Consider the following 23,726-nt stretch of genomic DNA (forward strand, 5'->3'; position numbering starts at 1 on the left):
TAGAGTGCAAGTAGACATGGCATTTAGTAGCCAACAAAGCAATGTATGTGTGACATAAATATATTTAGCTTGGCAGCAATGGAATATAGGAAAATTTTGTGTATCACATAGAACTTAGCAAGAAAACATGTAGTGTTAATTCTTGTTTTGTTAGCCTGTAGTAAGAAAACATGTAGCAAGAAAACATAAATATATTTGCTAGCCTGTAGTGTTAATTCTTGTTTTGTTCACTTTACTAATGTTCACATATATTACTTTTATATCTTTTTGCTGTCAACTTCTAATGTCTTTATACTTTTCACATCCAGGCTGTCAACATTGAGGGGAACTCGAAGAGATCTAGAGCAGGAGTTGATGGTAGTCAACAAAGCTGCAGAAATTTTAATAGTCAACAAATCAGTAAAACTTAGTTAATTCTAGGAACAGTACTTCAGAACTTAGGCATAGTTTGTTATGTAATTGGCCAAACATTGTCACACGGCTATTATTTTGTGATGTTATTGCCAAACTATTAAGGCAATTTAGTTTTTGAAGCAAGTGGACTAATATTGAAATTATTTTGTTTCGTTAAAGTGAAAAGGCAAGGCAGGGGTGGATTTGTTTCAATTTTTCTTATTTTGGTAGATGAAAATTGCTGCTGCTGGCACTGATGTGGATTTTTTTTTATATTAATATAATTGTTGCTGCCACTTAGTGGTTTGTCAATTTTCATCTAATCAAAACAATCTTAGCATGTAGACAGATTCCTTAAATTTTCTTACTTCAATATGTTATCATTTGTTATGTTGTAAACTGGATTACTTATGATAGTTGTAATGTAATCTGTCCAGTATGGAATTGGTAGACATTGTTTCAAACTTTGGAACAACATTAACTGGCTAGACTTTGAATGGCAAGTGGCACTTTGAAGGACTCTTTTGAGAATGTTGTTCCTAATATGTTGATAGACTTTGTATAGATGAAAATTGACAAATTGCCTACTGTGTGAGTGAATGTATACTCTGATGTAATTTCCTTTGGTTTGGCCAAAAAGCAAGTTACAAAATATACAAATTCATAAGTCACCACAGTTTGCACAGAATTTTGCCATCACAGAATTCATAAGTACAAAAAATATGCACACAATGGAATCTTTTGATTGTTGTAATGTAATCTGTCCGGTATGGAATTGGTGGACATTGTTTCAAACTTTGGAACAACATTAACTGGCTAGACTTTGAATGGCAGGTGGCACTTTGAAGGACACTTTTGAGAATGTTGTTCCTAATATGCTGATAGACTTTGTATAGATGAAAATTGACAAATTGCCTACTGTGTGAGTGAATGTATACTCTGATGTAATTTCCTTTGGTTTGGCCAAAAAGCAAGTTACAAAATATACAAATTCACAAGTACACCACAGTTTGCACAGAATTTTGCCATCACAAAATTCATAAGTACAAAAAAATGCACACAATGGAATCTTTTGATTGTCTTCTCTCAGTCTTTTGATTGTCTCAAGTTACAAAATATGCACCAAGTTACAAAATATGCATTGTTTTCTGCACAAAATAAACAAGAGGTCGAATCATCATCATCTGAAAAAGAATAACCACCATGCTCAAAATTAGCCTCAGTCTAAGAAGAATTAGGAACAACGGGCAGCTCAGGTTCATCCACGCCGGTGAGAAAAGGATGATCCAAAAGCGTTTCAGCCGTGAACCTGAACATGGGTTTCCTCACAAGACAAGCCTTCAAGAAATCCCTTGCCTGCTTTGAAATCCCACTTGGAATTTTGGGCAATACGCGCTCATTGCCTATAACCCACAAAAGCTCCTCTGTATCCAACTCTTCCTCTCTATCCCAAGGAGATTTCCCAGTAAGCATTTCACACACCACACACCCAAAAGCCCAAATATCAGATTTCAGGTCTTGCACACTCTCAATCACAGTTTCAGGTGCCACGACGAATTTTCACGACGAAATGGTGGCGGTGAACTCAGTCTCTCTCTCTCTCTCTCAAACCGGCTCACTCTCTCTCTCTCTCAAAGTTTCACAGGTTAGGGATTTTAGGTATTTGGTTTTCTTTTGATCTCAGGGGAAGGGGAACGACGACCCCTTAATGTTTTCTTTTTTTCTTTTCTTTTTTTTTTTTCCTGATTTTTCTTATTTTAATTCCGAATTAAAAAATAAAAAATAAAAAAACCAAGCAAAACGACGTCGTTTTTAGTGATTCTAACAGCAGCAGTAACGGAGCCTTGAATTGACAAAAAATTGAAAGTTAGAGGACTGAATTGACAAAAATGAAAGTTAGAGGACTGAAATAAAAAAAAGTGAAAGTTAGAGAGTCAGTTTTGCATTTTTGCAAAAAAAAAAACAATAAATTTAGGTTTAAATTTATTTTATCTAAAATTTTATGGTTTAAAATGTAATTTTTTTAAGTTTTTACTTTTATTCCTTATTAGCATATATTAGTAAAGAAATAAAACATTTTAGCCATGGTGTTTATGGTATATCATGAAAACTATATATCATGAAAGATTAAGTTAAATAACTAATGATTTATAACTTACACTACAAGACAATTTACTATTTTCAACGGTTGAAAACGTCAAAAAAAGTATTAGAAACCGTCGAAAAAAGTATTTTCGACGGTTTAAGTGACCGTTGAGAATCGCCACTAAAACCTATGTTGAAACTTTTTTTCTACACCCTTTGTGATCGTCGAAAAATGTGATTCACCTTTATCAACAATTATTAAACGTCGAAATATTATTGAAAACTGTTGAAATATATGTTGTCTTGAGATAAATTTCAAGAGTTTGAAACCGTTGAAATAAGTATTAAAAAAAAAAAAAAAACCTAAAGCAATACCCTTTGCTATGAGTGTCTTTCCAGTACCAGGAGGCCCATATAGCAAAATTCCCTTGGGAGGCTTCACTCCAATATTTTCAAAAAGCTGTGGATGCCTTAAAGCCTTAAAGGCAATTCCACCAACTCACGAATCTTATTTAATGTTTAAGAAATCAACATAAATCAGTGAAAAATGGAAGACGATGGCTGTGTAACACCAAAGTCCTTAACCCAACTTATTTATCCACCATAAAGCAAAAGTATTAGTATTACTATTAGTAGTTAGTACTGAAAAAGATGGCAATAACACTACGATCACAATGTGGGAACTCTAAATTTGTAAACTTTAATACATTGGTGGTGGTGAATATAGATACTCCTGCATAGTTTAGGCCTATGATTCAAAACCATCATTGCAGTCCAACATACATAGCTTAGAGAACAAGAATTGTATAAAAAAAGAAAGACAACCAAGAGGGTAACAAATTCACAGTTTTATATGTGTAGATGTAGAGCAAGACAAAAGTAATTTTCCTGGAAATTCTACCACCTGTACATTCTAATCAGTACATATAGCAGTAATTTCATTCATATGACGTCATAGTGAACCAAAGAATATTTAGAAAAGTAAAGAGGAAGTCACATGTTTACTTTGCACAAACCAAGAATTTTGGAAATCATCATCATGAGATCTGTTCTGCACTTGAAGCAAAGGGTGAATCAAAACTTGCAAAACATAGCATTTGACAGACTGCTGATAGCTCATACTGTATCTACACGAAGATGTATCCAGCCAAAATAGAATGAACTTTCTCTACAAAACAGACTGATTTTTCTCTCCCATACACTTCCAACAACAACCTGCAATGGAAAATTAACAAAAGATTCAATAATTAACTGTGAATTATTTCCGTAACTTGTAGAAGAGTTTCATCTCAAATATCAACATTGTACAGGCACAAGATTGAGCATAAAAAAATAAATAAATTACCATATAGCAGTAATACAAATACAGCAGTGAGTTCCCTAATGATCATCCCCATTCCCCCCAGGAAAAAGAAAAGAAAAGCCTGCCCTCCCCTCATCTCATAAATAAAGAAGGAAAAGGTGTTGCAGGGGAGATTCTGCCATGCCTATTGCAAGACATAGCACATTTTTTTTTTATGTTATTTACCAAACTCATACGAGTTTTTCAGTTTTTGTCAATACTAGGATCGGCAGACATGGCAGGAGAAATTGGGGTAATTTTCAACATCCCACAACTGTTTACAGTGCGAACTAGGAGGCTGTGTCAGGTCATTAGAATCAGTCATCATGATTTCAAGCAATTGGAGCAGCCACATAATGAAGATGGAAAGAAAATTATCTCCAACTTCTTTCAGGTTTGGAAAATTGTGATATCTTCTATTCTTAGCTTTAATCTGACTTATAATTTTATGAAGAAATTAAAAGAGATTAAACATCACAAAAGAAGTTATAATGAAAGTTACTTCTCACTGGAAAATGCCCACATTGGGCCTAACGAAATTGAAACAACTTTTAAACAAGCAAATGAAATGCTACTTTGATTTTGACACAGCACAAGAACCAACGTGGTTTGATAAGAAAATAAAGCAAGACCTTCTTCTTGTATGGATATTATGAGCTGGAAAAATATCATTTTCAACCGTGACATTTTGTATTCAAAACATAGCTAGCAGCTGGAAAATTTATTGAACCATCACATATCCCCAAAACCATTTCTCTTTACCCTTTCTTAACCAAAAAAATGGCAGCTTGAAATGTAAACAGAAAAGTGTCAAACAAACCCAACCATCCAAAGATTACACAAAAAAGGAAAAAAAAAAAAAAAAAAGTAACAAACCCTTTACTTAAAAGAACAAGTAAAGTTGACAAACTAACCTGATTGGTAAAGTTAAGAAGAACAATCAGATTGAGCTAGCTCAAATGGGGCCATGTTTTAGATTCCGTGAAACTTTGCAAAAATGTTACGTTTCTCCTTCAGAGTGGACGTTTAAAGGCCACTCCACCTTCAGTATAGAATTCATTTGCCACACACAAAACTGTATCTTAACCATAAGCCCATATTTCCTGAGAAAGGCCACAGTAAAGCAGTTAGAGCCCGCACTGAAAGGTCTATGTCATGAAAAACTATAAAATCCTCTTCCTAAAAAAATTGAACTGCTAAACTTTTAGTCACTAGTCTTTTACACCTAGTACATGGGTACGCTCCTTTTTTCAGGTCCTACATAGTAAACTGATTACTTCCCCACGCACCCATGAATCTTTCCTCACCGACCAACCAAAAAGAAATCCTAAGCCTAACCACTCATTCAATTACCAGATTTCACTCAATGTGGCTTAGTCAGTCCTAATTGGTTAAGAAATTTGGTGATTTTATTGCATATTTATGACACCCAAAAGAACAAAGAAAAAGAAGAATAAAAATTTACACCATGTAAATGTTTGGTTGGAGGGATAGAAAATAGGCAGAATGAGAAGGGAGGTGATAAGCAAAACGAGGTGAAAGTAAGAGAATTCCACCTCTCCATCATGTTGTTTGGTGGAAAGAAGAGGAAAAGTGAAAAGCAGGCAATGCAGTAAAGATTATAAGTTACAGCTACACCATATTTCAAAAAAAATTTGAAGAGGGGATAAAAGTGAGTTTCTACTCTTCTTTCTAAACAACCCCTCCCTTCCCCTTCTTCCATCTCCCCACCAATCTACCCACTTTTGGATAGGATTGATTTGATCGGTCTAGAGGGTTATTGATTCCCCCTCTGTTCCCACTCTATCTCCTTTTTCCCCATATCAAACATATGGATTCTACCTCTACCTCCCACCCTTTCCCCTTCTCCATTTTCCCTCCTACCAAACATATGGATTCTATCTCCCCCTCCTACCCATACCTGTCTCACTAGATGCATGTGTAAGTTACCAATACTTTTTTTTCTCTTTTCTGATGAATAAGAAAAGCCTAAATTTCTTGATGCCTAATTTTTTCCAATCTTGGAGAATTCCTAAGTTCAACTCTATGGTGACAAGTCCTACTTCATCATTGAGGCCATGGGTCATATAATATAAGTTTAATAGTTTTGCAAATCTCTCAGTACCCAAATTAAGCACATGATTTTATTCTCTACTCATCCACGGACTCTCCAAAGATGGTGACTTTACCTAACTAATTTGACTCATCATTAATTCATAGCAGAGGTAGCGTAAGAACCTTCATTGTCTTTTACAGTTCCAATTTTGTTTTCCCTAAGAACTCGGATAACTAGGCTACCTTTAGAGGTCTAGACTATGCGAACTTAATCCAGATTCAATAACACACCAGGACACAGCATGTGTTAACAGATGGAGCGTAATTGAGAAGTTGTACTGAAGTGCCTAAAAACCAAAGGAGCAAGGGACCACAGCATTGTTTAACAGATGGAATGTTAAAAGACCATGAACTTTTGGACTGCTTCCCAGTATATTTAAGATTATAGTGAGTCAATATTCAATGCTCAATAATACTAATCATACACATGTTCATTGTGCAACAAATTCCTATGCCTATAATTGTATTCAAAGCATTGCACTTACAATTGATAAAAGCAATCTAAATTGTGTTTCAAATTTTTGTGTACATCACAGCCCCAGAGAAGAGACAACGGGTTCCTTCAGCATATAACAGGTTTATTAAGTAAGTAAAATGGTTTTTACTCTCTCTCTCTCTCTCTCAGAGACTACCTTGATTATGAGTGATGGTAGGAATTGGATTTGGTCTTGAAATTGAGAGATTAGTAACATGCATATACCTTGAGTTTGCATGTAACTTATTTGTTGCACTTTGCAGGGAGGAAATCCAAAGGATTAAGCTAGTAATCCTGACAATGATAAGTATTTCCACCTTAATGTAGGTTCAGTACCTTAATGTCTTAAGCATAAATAAAGAAAAAAAATTTTAAAAATAAAAACACCCAATGCGCCCTAGAGAACAAAACATTCAAAATTTTCAGTCATAGAAGCCATTGAACAAAAACCCCAAATTGCATTAGAGGGTGAAAACATAACACATTTTTCATTCACATACATATTTAAAATGTTTTTAGTTGTGCATATATGCGTCTTCGCAATTATGGGAGTTAATGAAATTCATGAAACTTTCAAATGCAAGAGAAGGCCACAGATTCTAAGCCTTTTTTTTCTTGATAAATTACACACCTACCTGATGGGTCTTGAATTGACGACCTCAACCCCACCTTGCTCTTACAAGGGGAGGAGGTGCTATTTGAGCAACAAATTCTAAGCCACATAATCATGAAACCAAATACCTTTTTGTAGACTCAATATAAGTCATCAGGATTTATTTGACACACACACACACACACACACACACACAAAAAGTCAAAAGGATTTTGAAAGAAATATTCTCTTTTGTTACATTGATTTCATATAGAAAGGAAATGGCTAGGTATCTTTAAACAGTCAAATAACAATTCTCTTATATATTCATACCTTGTTACGGTTCAGCATCATTGACTTTTCCATTGCCTTCATAGCATATAGTTCACCTGTACCTTGCAATTCCACCAAATGAACACTGCAACAAAAACCACAGTAATTTAATCATAAAGAAGAGCAAAGAATCTAATTTTTACTTTAATGCTTTTGATGTTAGGCAAGACCTTTGTGTGACCTGGAGAAAGACAGCAATTTTAATAGAGAGGAATTAACACACTAAAAAAGTGTTAAGAACTCATATTTTGGTGTTAACAGGACAAGCCAAAGGAGTATATGGACTAAGCTAATGAGACATTGACAAGCAGATAAAAGCTTAACAGAATGTATGTATAGACCAAATTCATGAAGCTAACCTAGAAACACACATTTAAATTATCAAAATGTGGTATGGCTGATATCATGGTTCCACGAGGAGAAGGTAAAAGAGTTTTAGGTCATGAGACATTTCCAAGTGGTTTATAATTCTACTAAAATGGCAAAACTGGATTCGTGAAACTAATAACAATTTATTTATATAAGCATTTTTTTACTAACTACAATTTATAAAAACCAGAAACTACAGAAACAGGAATCCAAATCTTCAAATAATCACAATGCTCGAGCAACCTTTGAATAGAAAGTTGTATAACTTATATTCAAATGCAAGGAATGCCGTGACAACCTTTATTCTACATCTAATTTTCCTACAACAACAATTGCTTATAAAAAAACAATTGCACAATTCTATACTCCACAAAATGAAGTTCAAATGATCAATTCCAACATGAAAAATGACACGTATACATATGTTAAAAGTTTAGATTACCCAAACTCCTAAGCCTTCACTTCCACTTGTTTCGGTCCTTGTTCTGGAATCAACAATCCAAGCCCTCCCTTCCTCTCTCTATGCAAATACTTATCCCGATACAACAGGTTCGAGGTCAAAACTTTTAACCCTGAATTCTCACTAATCTCCAAAACCAAAATCAAACTCTGAATTCCAAAACACCATTGAAAAACAAACCTAAATTATATAGTAAGAGTAATTATATTAATAAACAATAATTCTAGATTTGCAATTTAATTATACAAGTTACATACAAAAAATCCAAAATAAAAAACAAAACGTTTATGCTATCTATGGAAAAACAAAGAAATACAAAATTGAAGGTTAGGTTTTCAAGGAGAATGTGAAATTGGATTCATCAATGTATAGAAGATACCTAATCAGAGGTTTGGATAGGTAAAAGTGTGAATATACGCAAGATTTGGATGCGATTGTACCAACTCGGTGAATCTGAAGCAAAGAAAAATCAACCAAAGTCAAAAACTCTGTTCGGTTGCCGAGAAAATAACATAAAAACACAAGGAAGGAAGGAAGAGAGAGAGAGAACCTGTGAGGAGCCGAGAGAGATGTGAGCTATGAAAGAGAGCGGGAGCGAGAGCGAGAGAGCCCCTTAATGTTTTAAACTCTTGAGTTTAAAATGAGCTTTTATACAATATAGTGTTATTGTTTTCCAACGTTTTACAACTGTTGATACAAAATTTAAATTATTTTGTCCACAGTTGATCAAACTGTTGATTAAACTATTCTCTCTTTTGACCCCCTTTTACTACGGTGCCTGAAGAAAAAAACTAAAACCAAATACTTTTTAATACTTTTTTCAACAGTTATAACAACTGTAGAAATAAGTTTATGAATTTCCTTATTTTTACTCTATAGTTGTACTCAACCGTAGAAAATTAAACTTTCATTTACATTTTTTAGTGACCGTGGATATAAATATGTTGAAAAAACTCAAGTTTGTTGCAGCGTTAATGCTTTTAAAACGAGCTAAAAGAATAATGGCATTGAAAAATCATAGAATTAAGTCAAAATTTTGACTTCAACTTCTGCTGTATACAAAAGTAATGAGTATTCAATCAAACCAAATTGTCTATATCACTAGACCACTTATCTGCAATCTCACTAAACCCAGCCATCTTATATCATACAAAATCATATGTTTCAATAATTCCATGATTTTCAGCAAACTCTAACTAAATCAAGCAGTTAAAACGTATTTAAAAAAAAAAAAAAAAGCATAAGATCAATCAACTATAGGTGCAAAGAATATAAAGCCATCTGTGATATAGTGAAATATTAAATTAGTCTTATTTATTTATTGCTTACCACCAATAAATCAACTTTCTGCAACCTGGACAGATTGCAGAAATTAAGCCCTTTTTTTCGGTGGGGGCTGAAGTCAAAGAGATCAAGCTTGTCAAATTGTTCATGAGGGCAATCACATGTGATAAGATTATTTTAGTTAAGCACGTATACAGCACCATTAAATTGCCATCTTTGTGGTTGTGAACAATGTTATTGACACAAATATCAATTGAGAAATAACAGTCACAATCTCTATTAAGATTTTTTTCTTAATAAATTAATACCTCTGATGCTCATGTCACAAACAATAAGAAGGAAGAAAGAAACAACATAACAAGAGCTCGAATTCAAATTGCATATTTGATACCAAAAGACTTGTCATTGAACTTCACAAAAATAGACACCTTCACAAAAACAGTCTCTTATTAATCATGGAATGGAGATGCTAAAGGGCTGGGCATCAAAGTGGGTGATCACTATGTCCCAATTCATTATGGGTGTATTTTAAATCCATCTTTGAGGATTTGATGAATGCTAAGAATGTAAATTGATGAATGGTGTACGTAAACCTTGTTTTGCTCTTATCAGCTTCCATTTTAAAATTTGAAGATTGTTGATCAAAAGAAACAAATAAAAAATTTGTATACAGATTTCATTATTAAAAAAAAAAAAAAAGTATTTGCGTACACAAGTAAAATGTGCTACTCCTGTTGAATATATGAAAACCTGCTTAGGATATGAAATTTGAATAAATTAATGCCTGATTCTTAAAAAGTTATCTATGGAATACTTAAGTTCATCTTTCTCTAATAATGGATGTTCTGGGTTGTCTCAATCACAACTGGATACTGAGAAAGCTATCCACAACAAATGTGCAGGATGGTAAAATTTAAGCACTTCTTTTCTTCTAGTACTGTTCATCCAGCCCCTAAATACCACAGAATCATCTCCATTTCCTTATTTCTTACAACCCCTAATCAATCCTTTCTTTTATCCATCAACACCTTAAAACTCTGCAAACTTTCTTCAATCAAATAATCATCAAATAACTCATCTACCCACCTTTTAATTCTTAATATAAACCCACAACCCTCTATTTAACAACTCTAAATCAAAATTTCCTCATATCCTCCTAAATGTAGGGGGTAATGGCAGGGTTCAAAGCGATTTAAGGTGTTGACAATAGCAGAAGAATGCACAAGTCAGAGTTTGTTCAAACAAGCGTTCTTAATCTTAAATTGGAAAATTCTTCTCCAAAAAAAATCAAACATCACCCCCACCATACCCCAAATAAAAAGTGTCATAAAGCCATGAAAAAGGTATATAAATCCCGTTTTATCGATACTAAAAACAACCATCAATCTATCATTGGGAAAAGGGTTTGCATCATTTTAACGGTCAAGCAAATAGGAGATTGAAGTTGACATAAACATCAATTCAAATACATGTTTAAAGTTAGGGAGAACCAGGGGCCTTCCATTTTCGTGAAATTTTATCTAAATTCCATACACAAATTAAATGAAGAATATATCTACCTCACATTAGTATTAGTCAAGTAGAATGTTTACACCTACATCACGGCATTTACTCTAGATATTGAGAATTATCCATTTACCATAGTTACAGTTCATTATAGTACAAACGTAGTACACAATAGACCATCTAGAAAAGTTACCTTGTGCATTGCACAACTGAGAATATTTATTAACCACTGCAGCAACACTTAAATAAAAAATTCTGAGGTAATCCTCCTCAATTCACACCCTCCCCTTCCACCACCAACAACAAATTCATGAATTTAGAAAAGAGCAGGTAGTAAGGAAAAGTATGCATACCCACAATACTCAATGCAACTATATTCTATAAAAAGAATAAAAGGAGGTTACAAAAGGATTACTTCACTAATTAACCAAAAAAAAAAAAGGATTACAGCACTAATATCTTGTTCCATAGAATCAAAAGGGGAAAATGAAAAAAAGGCAAACACAAAAATACCACTCATGTTGTCAAACTTTCAAGCAGTTGTATCCCAAATCCAAATGACCGTCCCTGCAGTAAAATAACAAATATATAAAATTAGAGTGGCAGAGGCATATAAATTACAGAAAAGGAAGAGTCACAAATAGAGAAAGAGATGCATACTTACCCCACGAAGCCATCAAGAAAGAGCTTTACCCAAGGCACAACGTAGGATTGGCATGACAGGATAGAGGCATCCAAGCGAAAAGTTGATCCTTGCTTTGGGTGAACTTTGGAAATACGAAACTTCAGGCAGTGAAGGCGAGATGTGACGCTGTCACGAGGGGCACCAGGTTCGTAATGCTGGCAGGGGGATTCCCAAAACAAGCAGAAATCATCACCGGCTAGATGAGCCAAGCGCGGAGGTGAATCGATCTCTCCATCCAATAGACATTCATGACTGTCATGTATAGGGACATAGGCCAATGACCACTCGTTTGTGACCACATCAAATGCAGCTAGGCATTGATAGTTGAATTCATACCAATAAAACTTGCTATCAACAGCCACAGGTTGTCCCCGAGGGAAAAGATAAAAGCCATCCTTGTTTATAAACTCATGTCGTCTCCAACACTTGGTATGCACATCATAGATTTGGAGAGGAGAAGACTGCAAAGTTGAACCCACCACAATAGTTGGGGTTGGGACCTCTAAAGCCACTGAAAAACTATTATCAATATTTTTGGGACGGCGAGGAGGATCCACTAGAGAATCCCATCTATCAAGACTCAAGTCGTAAGCCATGGCCCAGGGATTGTTTTCTTGATAACCACCTAGGCAATAAAGCTTGTTGCCAAGAAAGAGGGCATGCGCTGATGACACGCCATAAGGCATTGGAGGAAGAAACTCTTGCCTAGATTTTTTGGTATTGGTAAGGTCAAAGCGAGACACTAAATCGTCGCGTCCAGAAGCACAATAATCGCGGCCAGCTATATGGTATAAAGTGTTGTTGGATCCTAAAACGGAACACTTCCTTCCTGAAGGTACAATCACTGCGGGTTTGATATTCGGCTGCTGGTGGGAGTTTGGATGAAATATTGCTTGTAGAAACGGACTAGGACCAGGAGGAGGAGGAGCCTGATTGTGCTCAACATCATCGGAGATGTTAAAGACATACCACTCCAAAGCCATACGAGAACCTTGTACGAGAATACAAGCAAATTTCTGGTATGGAAAAGAAGACGAAGAGGACGATGATTTCGGTGTTGTCGACATGGCCAACTCTACATAAAATAAAACAAATCTCTCAGAATATAAGTCAGAACCGTAACCCTAACCATGGCATAAACTAACAACCGCCAAATTTTCAGAGCCTTAAAAGACAAAGAATCAAAGAATTCCATATATACGAAATTAACAAATGTAACATGGGATTCAATCTAAACTAATCAAAGCAAAATCAATACCCCTAAATTACAGAAAATCGAATCAAGAGAGAGAGAGAGAGAGCTTACTTGCAATTTGCTTTGCGAAGAGAGGATCGGATAGAAACAGAGCGACGCAAGCCAAACAAACGGACGACTATGAAAAAGAGAGAACAGAGAGCGTATTGCTTGTTTGTGTTTGTGTTTGTGTTTGGTGTTGTTATATATTAGGATGGAGGCGGTGGACAAATGGGTCCGGCTCCCCTCCCGTTTCAAACTCTCATGTGAGCTGTTGGGCTGGTTTTATTTTATTTGAAGGTTTTGGAAAAACTGATGGGCCGAGTGGTGTTAGAGGGAATCTGAGTGGAGTGGGTTTAAGGTTTTTAATTAAATGGGGCTTTTAATGCCAGTTGGGCTTTGTGTGTGGGTTTGATAGAGTTTGGGCTGCAGTAGCTGAAGGAAAAAAAGGCTTAAGTGTGCTGGGTTTCCGTTGGACCTAAGTGTTCCTGCTTAAGCAAATCTTAGACTGGGCCTATGTTGCACACTAAGAGCATCCGTAACAGATGTTGCAAAAATTATGTCATTTTATCACATCAAAGACTTACTTTATTATTTTACCACATCATTTTACAATATCCCATTTATCAGATGTTTTATCATTCAATTCTATACATTAAAATAATATTTACTACACATTAAAATAATATATTATCACATTCCCATTATCATCAACAATGGCCACAACATCAAAGTCCAATAAAATAATAATTTTTGGTTTACCACATCTGTTCGTACCATTGCAAATTTGCAATGGTACGGACACAAATGGTATAATTTTACAACATTTGCAATATCTGATGGGGAGCTGATTTTCCTGTTTGGTGTGGGATATGTGCCAAATATTTTGCATTTGGCACATATCCCACATCTATTGTGGGTGCTCTAACGGATTGAGCTCCTTCATCTATGTTAAAACAAGAGAAAATATGAGAGTTTGAAACGGGAGGGGAGCCAGACCCATGGACAAATACCCTAACCCACCGCCGTTTCTCTTCTACCCTTTCTCCACGCAATCCATCCACCTTTCCCTTTTCTTTTCTTTTTTGAGAAACCCGTGAACCTATATTTCATTACTCTTAATTAATTAAGAGTAATAATAACCCCATTAAGCTTTTTTTCAATAAGCTTTTTTATTCCAATTACCCAAAAAATAATAATAATAACCCCATTTATTTATTTATTTTAATTTACTATTTTAACCCCATTTTTAAGTTTTATATTAATTAAATTAAGGGTATTTTGGACAGTAAAAAAGCAATAACTAACTTTTTGAATCTTCTTAATATATACAAATTAATAATTAATAACCTTGCCATGCAATCTTGGCCGTTCAAACTTTCCTTTCATTTGCCCTTTTTATTTTATTTTTTATTAGAAGTCTTTGCCTATTAGGATTAGGAAGCCAAGATTATCCAAAAAAAAAAAAAAGGAGCAATAGGAAGCCATTGGTTTTTTCTTTTTTTTTTTTTTTTTTTTTTTTTCTTTTTTGGTGACAAACACAAATAAAACCCCAGGGTTTGGCTTAGGGTTCAAATAACTTTTTTTTTTTTCCTTTTTGGAAAAGTAAGTTGAATTTTTATTTACTCTATAAATTACTCAGAGTTGAATTCTTGATTTTATTTTAGTGGTTAATTATTTAATTCAAATATTATTATGCATATAGATTTAATCAAATAACATTCAGAACTTTCTGAGTATATAAAGTTTGAAGAAAACGGAGCTCGAAAAGGCCTCTAAAAATTTGCACAAAAATCAGGATGAGACGAAATAGGCTAATGAGGTGGCAAAAATGTAGCTAGCCACCCCTTGCCTTGGGCAGCTAGCTCAAGTGTAACATGTTACACTTTTGCGAGCCTCCTATTTCCTTATTTCCCCTATATTTTCTAAGCAATCCCCTTCCCCCTTTACATTTATGTCATCCCTTTAATTTCTTGCAAATCCTCTCTCTCGTTCCCCTATATACACACATACCATATATAGACACCTAAAAAAAAATATTTTCGATTTCACCCCTCTTAAATTTTGGTTGAAAAGGTAGTATTCTGGTTGTTTTTTACAGATAGGATTGTGTTAATAATATAATTAACCAATACATTATAAAAGACAAACAAATTAAATTATTTAGGCTAAACAACAATTAATAATTTTATAATTAATGAAACAACAATATAACAAATTATAGTTTATAAAAGACAAATAAATTAAGAAACAACTAAACAAAAATAATTAATAATTTTATTAATATTTCAAATGAACTTATAGTTTATTGTTTATTCTTTTGTTAGAATTATGGACAAATATATGATGAGAAAACCACGTAGAAGGCAATTGTAAACTTTATGTATTTGCGTGTTTTTTTTATTGTTGTTGTTGTTGTCAATATACAAATCTCTCTTTTTATTAGATTGTGTAATTTATGCTTGTTGAGGAATACCCTAAATAAAATTCTTGGAGACACCACTTACAATTATGTTCATAGTTTTTCTTTGTGTATTGAACATGTTTATTAGTTAGCATCTAAGAGCTTCCTCTATTGCCAAGGTTTTTGTTTTGTTTTGTTTTTGTTTTTTGTTTTCCTGAAATATGAGATGAACTTGAATGGAAATCCTGTTAAGTTTGGTTGCTTAAACTTCAATGAAATATTGCTTGATTTTCGCTTCAAACTTAGAATGAAATCTTCTTCTTTATCATCATTGTTAGAAAATAGCATAGCCATTATAAGAACTCAAAATTGGGCTTCTTTACAATGCTTGATTTTCTCTGAGATCACCATTAGATCAATTTTCCAACCAGTGTTTTTCGTGTGCCAAATGTCATATCCACGGAATACAACTAGCTATAATTTCTATAAAGTCATTTTTTTCCCCAATAAGAAGTCATAGTAAAACCCTATGTGTAGGATAGCTAGTAATCTTTGATCAACTAGTAGTTGACTTAAGCGTGGGAGAATCAGTAATTAATCTTCTTAGATGTTAGTTTTTAAAAGGGTGCACGTATTCTTTTCCAATTCAGCTAATACTCTCACTCTGGTGTCCAGATTTTTATGGGCATGTTTGGTAACGTTGTTCTAGTAACGTTGTATGTATTTTTGGAAAATATGTATGAGTGAAAAAGTGTGTGAAAATATGTGTAAATTGTTTAAAAACTGAAAACTATTGTTTAATTTGAGGTACCATTCACCCCCATATGTATCTTGTCTTGTAATTGGACGAAACAACTGGATATTATTTTAAAACTTGTAGCAGTTGCATTGCTTAGTACATCAAACTTTTGCATTATGACCTGTCATTCCTCTCTCTAGTGTTATGGAATTTCAATCTGCCATTTGATTTGAATTCTATAGTTATAACCCAATAATTTTGACTTAGTCCATGCGTCCACAAAATCTTGGAAAGTTTTTTCTTCATGTCTTTAGTTATAACCTTAGATCTCTTATTCAACCATCAGAGACTTTACCAGTTGAGCTAACTGGAATTCACATATGGTATTGGTATCTTATCTAGGCATTTATACAAATATACAATTATAACTATTAGTTTATTAGAATGACCCAGAAGAGCATCCACAGTAGTGGAGGAAAAAAATATAGCTATTTAGCACCTACAAAAGTCACTTTATCTATTTTACCACTTCACACCTCACAACAATGGAGCTATACTTTTAGCTATTTGATTAAAAAAATACAAATAACTCATTAAAATAATAATAATAACAACATCCACAAAAAAAAAAAAAAAAAAAAAAAAACCACCAACACTGCACAAACATCATCCACCACCACCTCCAGTCCACAGCAGGAAAGAAAAAATCACCAACCCAAATCAAAACCCAATCACAAACCCAAAACATAATCACAACCTAAACCCACCATATCAACCAAAACCCAGCAAAAACCGAAAATCATCAGATCAATAAAGCTTGGATTCAATCTAGAGAGAGGGTTAACCCACCATGGCTAACCCCCCGCTGTTGTGCTACCACAACCAAACCCACCAAATCAACTAAAACTGAAAATCATTAGATCATTTGAGCTTGGACTCAATCTAGAGAGAGAAAATGACGGAGAGAAATATCAGCGATGGGGCTTGGGGAGATCAGCAATGGGGCTTGGTGTTGGTCGGTAGAATAGATCAGCGGTGAGGGAGCTGGCCGGCAAGTTGAGGGATGAGGGAGTTGGCCGGTGAGCTAGAGTATAAAAAAATTGAGGAAGAAAGAAGAAAGAAGAGAAGTTGGAGAGAGAGAAAAAGAAAATAGGAAATGTTTGTTTAATGAGAGAAGCGTAATAATTTTTTTTATAATTTTTTTATTTTTTTAGCTTCAAGCTACAGTACGCAGCTAAAAATAGCTACATACAGTAGCTTTGACGCTAAAATTTTTAGCTATACCTCCACTGCTGCAGAGCCATTTTTGTATTTTGGTGAAGCTAAAATAGCTATATAGCCATTTAACTTCATTGTTGTGAGTGCTCTAATATAGGTAGATTGCGTGATGTATTGTATTGCAATGAAATCATAATTAATGTAACACCCCATGACCTTGTTAAAAGGGCACACCCCATGACCTTGTAAAAAGGGCACAACAAATGCTACATGTCTACAAGAGAATTTGACACCCTTCTGTAAATGTTATATGGATATATTGTGTAATGTACTAGATATGATGCAATTGTACTTAATGTTCTACCTAACTCCCTGAACTGGTGAAATGGGTAACCTTCAAAAAAGGGAACGGCGATGCTTATGAGCTAAAATATCATAACCTTGCATAGATGGATACTTTGTGTGATGCCATGTAATGTATGTGATGCAATCATGACTTGGTGGACAGCCTTTAATCTTGTAAAAGTGGCACAACAGAGCTTGTAACAAAAAATTTCAAACATTTGCATGATGACTTGTTGTATGTGATACAAACATAACTAATGGGACACCCCATAACATTGTAAAAGGGATATGCCTAATGCGGAATGTCTATAACCTTGGCCAAAATGGGCTTTTACCCCTTTCTCACAAAATTTCCAACAAAATGCCCCATGTCAGAAAATAATTAGGGAAATGCCCTTGTTTTGAAACTCGATTTTGTAAAAATCTAGTTTCAAATGTAAAACTCGATTTTTGGAACATCGAGTTATACCGAACGTGGACTTAGAATTTTTATTTTTGAAACTCGAATTCGATGTAAAGTACTTGGGTTCATGGAACTCGAGTTCCACTTGAATTTTTTCAAGGAACCTGAGTTCCAAACATATATATATATATATATATATATATATATATTTTAATTTTCAGATTGCTATAACTCAATTGTCCAAAAATCAAATTTTAAATTGAAACTCGATTTTTAGAAAATTGAGTTTCAAAACAGGGCCATTTCCATAAATAGTTTTAGATATGGGACATTCTGCTGAAATTTTTTGGCAAAAGGGGAAAATGCCCATTTTCTCCCTATAAACTTTTGTATAAATTTAACTACCTAACTATGATACATAGGAAGGTACAAAATTAGTAAGAGATTTTTAATAGAATTTAAAGCATTAATACAACCTATTTTAAAGGTTTAAAATATAGATATCATTGTAAGGGTTTCAGAATATAAAAGACTAGCTCCCTTCGTTACAATGCAAGCTTAAAGAGTAATTTTTTAGTAATTAGAGTTGAATTATTGGAAATGGTTACTCTTGGATGCTTGAGGCATTGGCCTCAGGTGATTTATGCTATAGTGTTTTGCCTCATAGCCACTAATGTGGTAGCTGATAAGCTTTACTTCTTTGGTTTGCAACCATTGGCCCAACATGAAGACCACCAGCCCCACAATCTTTTGCCACCTCCATCTCATGACCAAGAACCCCACCCCCCAAGCTATCACACATCACCTCTGCCTGAAGTTTTTAAAACATTACCACCACTAAAATTTCCACTACCTCCACTGCCAAAATTTCCACTACCACCGCCTAAATCTCCACAACCACCACAACCAAAATCTCCGCCACCACCATCACCAACAAAATCTCCACCACCACCAACACCAAAATCTCCATCACCTCCACCACCAAAATCATCACCACCGCCACCAACTCCCTCACTATCCCCTCCCCCACCAAAATCTCCACCACCACCACCACAACTATCTCCATCTCCTCCACCACCAATATCATCACCACCGCCACCATCTCCATCACCTCCACCACCAAAATCTCCACCACCACCACCACCATCTCCATCACCTCCACCACCAAAATCATCACCACCACCACCATCTCCATCACCTCTACCACCAAAATCTCCATCACCTCCACCACCACCACCACCACCAAAATCATCACCACCACCACCAAAATCATCACCACCACCACCACAATCTCCACCACCACCACCACCACCACCAAAATCTCCATCACCTCCACCACCAAAATCATCACCACCGCCACCAACTCCCTCACTATCGCCTCCACCACCTCCATCTCCATCACCTCCACCACCAAAATCTCCACCACCACCACCACCACCACCATCTCCATCACCTCCACCACCAAAATCATCTCCACCACCACCACCACCAAAATCTCCATCACCTCCACCACCAAAATCATCACCACCGCCACCAACTCCCTCACTATCGCCTCCACCACCTCCATCTCCATCACCTCCACCACCACCACAACCGAAATCTCCACCACCACCACCACCACCATCTCCATCACCTCCACCACCACCATCTCCATCACCTCCACCACCAAAATCATCTCCACCACCTCCATCTCCATCACCTCCACTACCAAAATCATCACCACCGCCACCATCTCCATCACCCCCACCACCAAAATTTCCACCACCACCACCACCTCCAAAATCTCCTCCACCACCACCACCAAAATCTCCACCACCACCACCGCCACCATCTCCATCACCTCCACCACCAAAATCTCCACCACCACCACCACCAAAATCTCCATCACCTCCACCACCAAAATCATCACCACCGCCGCCAACTCCCTCACTATCCCCTCCACCACCTCCATCTCCATCACCTCCACAACCAAAATCTCCACCACCACCACGACCAAAATCATCACCACCGCCACCATCTCCATCACCTCCACCACCAAAATCACCTCCACCACCACCATCTCCATCACCTCCACCACCACCACCACCACCACCACCAAAATCTCCATCACCTCCACCACCACCACCACCAAAATCATCACCACTGCCACCACGAAAATCTCCTCCACCACCTAAATTATCTCTACCACTAACACCAATAATTATCTCATAATGACAACTAATCCCCCACTAAATTATCTCTACCACTACACCCGTAATTATCTCATAAGAATAAATGCTTCCTTATTTGGATGTCGAAGTGTGGCCAAGTTTGTTATCTTTGTATTTACAAATATGTATTTTAATGAATAATGATCTCTAGTAGAGATCGTGAATCTGTGTATGAAGCACTCAATGTATCAAACTATTTGAAGCAATGTGACTTTACCATTCAAGTTCTATTTTTTTTTAATTAATTATATTGCATGCATGAAATAACGATCTCATGTTTGCTGCAAATGATGATCAGATATTCCAGTTCATTCATGGAAAAAAAATCATGAATGTCTTTGGATGGAAAAAAAAGAACAGAATTTTGTTATCATTATATAAAAAATATATATATATATATATATATTAATGCATGAAAAGGTACACATTTTTTTTTTTTTGCATATAAAATGTTACTTATTATAATTCAACTTAATCTTTTATGATATATCAAAATGGAACTCTCTAGTTAAAAAAAAAAAAATGGAACACTAATAAAAAAAAAATTTTAAAAATTGAAACTTGATACTCATTTTTTGAAATCATCTATGATTTATTTTGCAATACATTTCACTATAATTTTTCTTTTAATGTATAAATAAATTAATGTGTTTGCTAGAATATTGATCACCTTCTATTTTGTTGCGAAATCTTTTTTCTTTTTTTTTATAGAAAGATTCAACCTATGGCGTTTGCTTCTCACGATAGTGTATTATTATTAGACCAAGACACCAATCAGTTTTTGGTATAAGTAGTGATTGATCCACAAATCTCTTATTTAACCATTAAAGACTTTACCAGTTAAACTAACTAAAACCCACATTTTGTTGCGAAATCTAATTTTGATAACATATGATTAAAAAATATCATTTGATGTAGAAAGTGGAAGATTAAATATAACTATAACCACTCCATAAAAATTTAGTAGGCCATTATTGATTTTCTACTCCTTTACCAGCCATTAACATAATTAAAAAAAAAAAAAATCTGATAAAAAAAAGGTCCCATTTTCAACAGTCATGTCTTTCCTTTACTCTTTTCCCAAATTCCGAAACTCATTCACCCGCTCCGGTACAACCCAAAACTGAAAACCTAAATCCTATTCCAAGGTACAACCACTCTCAACGCATCTTCTTCAATTTTTTGTTTTCAAAATTCTATCTTTATTCAATTTCTTTAAAATGGCTTTTTTTTTTTTTTGGGAAAAAGGATGGATAATAGAGGACGTTAACTTTACTTTTCTTGAAAATGGTCACAGGTTGCTAATTATTGAGTGATTTTGTTTTTAATTGAAGTAACATAATGGTAGGTAAAACGTCTCTTGTTTTGATACGACGATAAATTATTGATTGACATTGTCTCAAAAACTTAAGTTGTTGGAAAATGGTAAATTTAATAATTTAATTGCATATTTTTGACATGCTCTCTCCCACGTGTGTCAAATTTTAAAATGGTAGGTAGAGTGAAGGAGGTAGGGGTCGAATTCAAGATCTCCAGATTTGATATCATGTTAAATTACCAAATCTCCCAAAAGCTTAAACTGTAAAGCTTTATTTAATATCACGTCTTAAAGCAAACTCTTGCTCCTTCTATGTCTCTACGGCAAACAATGTATGATTAGATGAATGGTGTTACAATGAATTTGTCAGAATGGTGCATTGATGCTAGGACAAGTCTTTTGCTCCCCCACTTTCCTTAAGGCTCCGTTTGGGAGTTCATAAGGGAATGAAATAGAATGGAATGGAATGATTATAAGGGAATGGAAAGGAATGGAATGGAATGGACTAAATTTAAGTAAGGAAAAGGAATGGAAAAGAATGGAATGGAATGGAATTAAGTAACCTTATTTGGATGTTTTAAAATAAAGGAATGGAAAGGAATGAAAATGAATGGAATGTAACTAATCTTGTTTGGGAGCAACATGGAGGGAATGGAATGGAATCATTTTATAATAATATTACTATTAGACTCCTATTTTAAAATAAAGAGTTAAATATATAGGGGTATTTTGGGAGTTTTAGTAAAAAAAATCATTAAATCTAATTCCATTCCCTCCCATTCCTCCCAATTTCGGGGGGAATGAAAATTTGAGGTTTTAAGGGAATAGAGAGGAATGAGTGTTCCCTCCTATCCATTCCATTCCCTCCCACTTAAACTCCCAAACAAGGGAATGAGCTTTCCATTCCCTCCATTAAAACTCCCAAACAAGGGAATGGAAGAATATTCTAAAATGATTCTTTTCATTCCTTTCCATTCCCTCCTCCCAAACGAGCCCTAAATGCTCTGGTTTCATGTTTATTGTGTTTACATATTGTGGTTCTTTTTCAAGCAAGGCTTCCAGCAAATCCAACAAAATAACAGCACATTCGGCCATACCCAACCCCAATTTTCAAACCCAAGAAAAAGGAAAAAATTGCCAAACAGACTATTTGTGGGAAAAAATTAGGCGTGTGGCACGTTTTCAAAGTTATTTAGTAAGTTAGACTGTTTTTGAAAGTCGAGTTTGGCAAACTCGACTTTGGGCTGAAAAACGAACACTATAGTGGCATTATTTTAGTGGCTATAGCAGCGTTTATAGAAAACGCCGCTATAGGAAACCTATAGTGGCGTTTTTGACAAACGCCACTAAAAAAAACGCCACTATTGTGTCTGTATTCCAGCCCAAAGTCGAGTTTGCCAAACTCGACTTTCAAAAACAGTTTAACTAACTAAATAAGTTTGAACGCGTGCTGTCCAGCTCAAATTTTTCAGAATTTTCACTGTTTGGCAAATTTTGCCCAAGAAAAATGATCAAAGCTTTACAGTCCATAATAAAACCCAGTTATCAAAAGGATCAAAACTGAAACAAAACAAGACCTAAAGGGTTTCAGCCAAAAATAAAAATATAGCGCCCACCCCAATGTGAAGCGAAACGAACCCCTAAATTTTAGCAAAAAAGAAGAAGAAATGAAGTCCCAAATCTCTCCTCTTCTTCTTCTTCTTCTTGTTGGTGGCAGATCTGGTAAGTTGGTGACGATGGTAGTGAATGAGAGGCTGATGAAGAGGAGGATCTTTGCCTATCTCTACGACTTCCATACCTTCCCCACCACTACCACCACCAAAACCGAGGACGAGCAGCCCTTCAGAGTAAACATGAGAGCTTTTCTGGAAAAACACGCTCACCTCACACTCTCGCACTCTGCTGCCGTGCTTCTTGCTTTTCTGGACCCGGTTGTTGAAGCATCATCGTTGGGTGATGGCAGATCGGAGGTGGTGTGGGTGATGGCAGATCGACACTGAGTTTTGATGAGAGGGAGAGAGAAACGAGGATGTGAGGGATCAGAGAGAATATGTGCTTGAGTTTGGGAAAAATTTTGGGATATTACGTGGGTTATAATTGTGTGTAATAAGGCATATTAAGTTTAAAGTTATTGGCTGACGTGACACTTTATTATTGGTGGCGTAAAAGAGCTGCTTTACGCCACCTCCGAATAGAATGTATTCTCTTTTGAGAAA

At 35.3% G+C, this 23,726-nt stretch overlaps 2 protein-coding genes across 29 annotated transcripts in view; one reads left to right on the forward strand and one right to left on the reverse strand.

The window, feature by feature from the left end:
* LOC126718044 (uncharacterized) overlaps positions 1-20,420 on the forward strand; it is a 42,466-nt gene extending 22,046 nt beyond the window's left edge. For 6 of the 9 annotated variants that reach the window (XM_050420126.1, XM_050420117.1, XM_050420141.1 and 3 more), the window contains one exon: positions 19,592-20,420. In XM_050420126.1, the coding sequence (XP_050276083.1) occupies positions 19,592-20,193 (602 nt within the window). In that variant the 3' untranslated portion in view covers positions 20,194-20,420. Of the gene's footprint in view, positions 1-19,369 lie in introns of all 9 variants that reach the window. The other 3 variants (XM_050420133.1, XM_050420091.1, XM_050420107.1) reach the window with 2 other exon arrangements.
* On the reverse strand, positions 3,169-13,135 carry LOC126718083 (uncharacterized). Of its 20 annotated transcripts, none has more exons than XR_007652825.1 (10): positions 12,946-13,135; positions 11,619-12,714; positions 11,468-11,521; positions 8,715-8,955; positions 8,544-8,617; positions 8,147-8,287; positions 7,336-7,420; positions 6,636-6,704; positions 4,735-4,923; positions 3,169-3,693 (listed from the first exon to the last, which is right to left on the reverse strand). XR_007652825.1 is itself a non-coding variant. In XM_050420161.1 (3 exons), the coding sequence occupies exons 2-3, from the start codon at positions 12,704-12,706 to the stop codon at positions 11,479-11,481; spliced, it is 1,131 nt and encodes a 376-aa protein (XP_050276118.1). In that variant the 5' UTR covers positions 12,707-12,714; positions 12,946-13,135; the 3' UTR covers positions 11,142-11,478. The 20 variants fall into 20 exon arrangements, 1 of the variants encoding a protein (XP_050276118.1); XR_007652836.1 differs by having other exon boundaries at positions 7,336-7,391; positions 7,479-8,287; XR_007652841.1 differs by lacking the exon at positions 8,147-8,287.
* Positions 20,421-23,726: the final 3,306 nt, after the last annotated feature.

Source organism: Quercus robur, chromosome 1 (genome assembly GCF_932294415.1).
Source record: "Quercus robur chromosome 1, dhQueRobu3.1, whole genome shotgun sequence".
Classification (NCBI taxonomy): Eukaryota; Viridiplantae; Streptophyta; class Magnoliopsida; order Fagales; family Fagaceae; genus Quercus; species Quercus robur.

What these genes read in the sequence shown, in the direction of transcription:
- LOC126718083 (XM_050420161.1), bottom strand. Translation starts at nt 12,706, where the DNA reads ATGTCGACAACACCGAAATCATCGTCCTCTTCGTCTTCTTTTCCATAC. An exon ending in TTTCTTGATGGCTTCGTGGG is followed by an intron (nt 11,522 to 11,618) that starts GTAAGTATGCAT and finishes ATTTTACTGCAG; the next exon opens with GGACGGTCATTTGGATTTGG.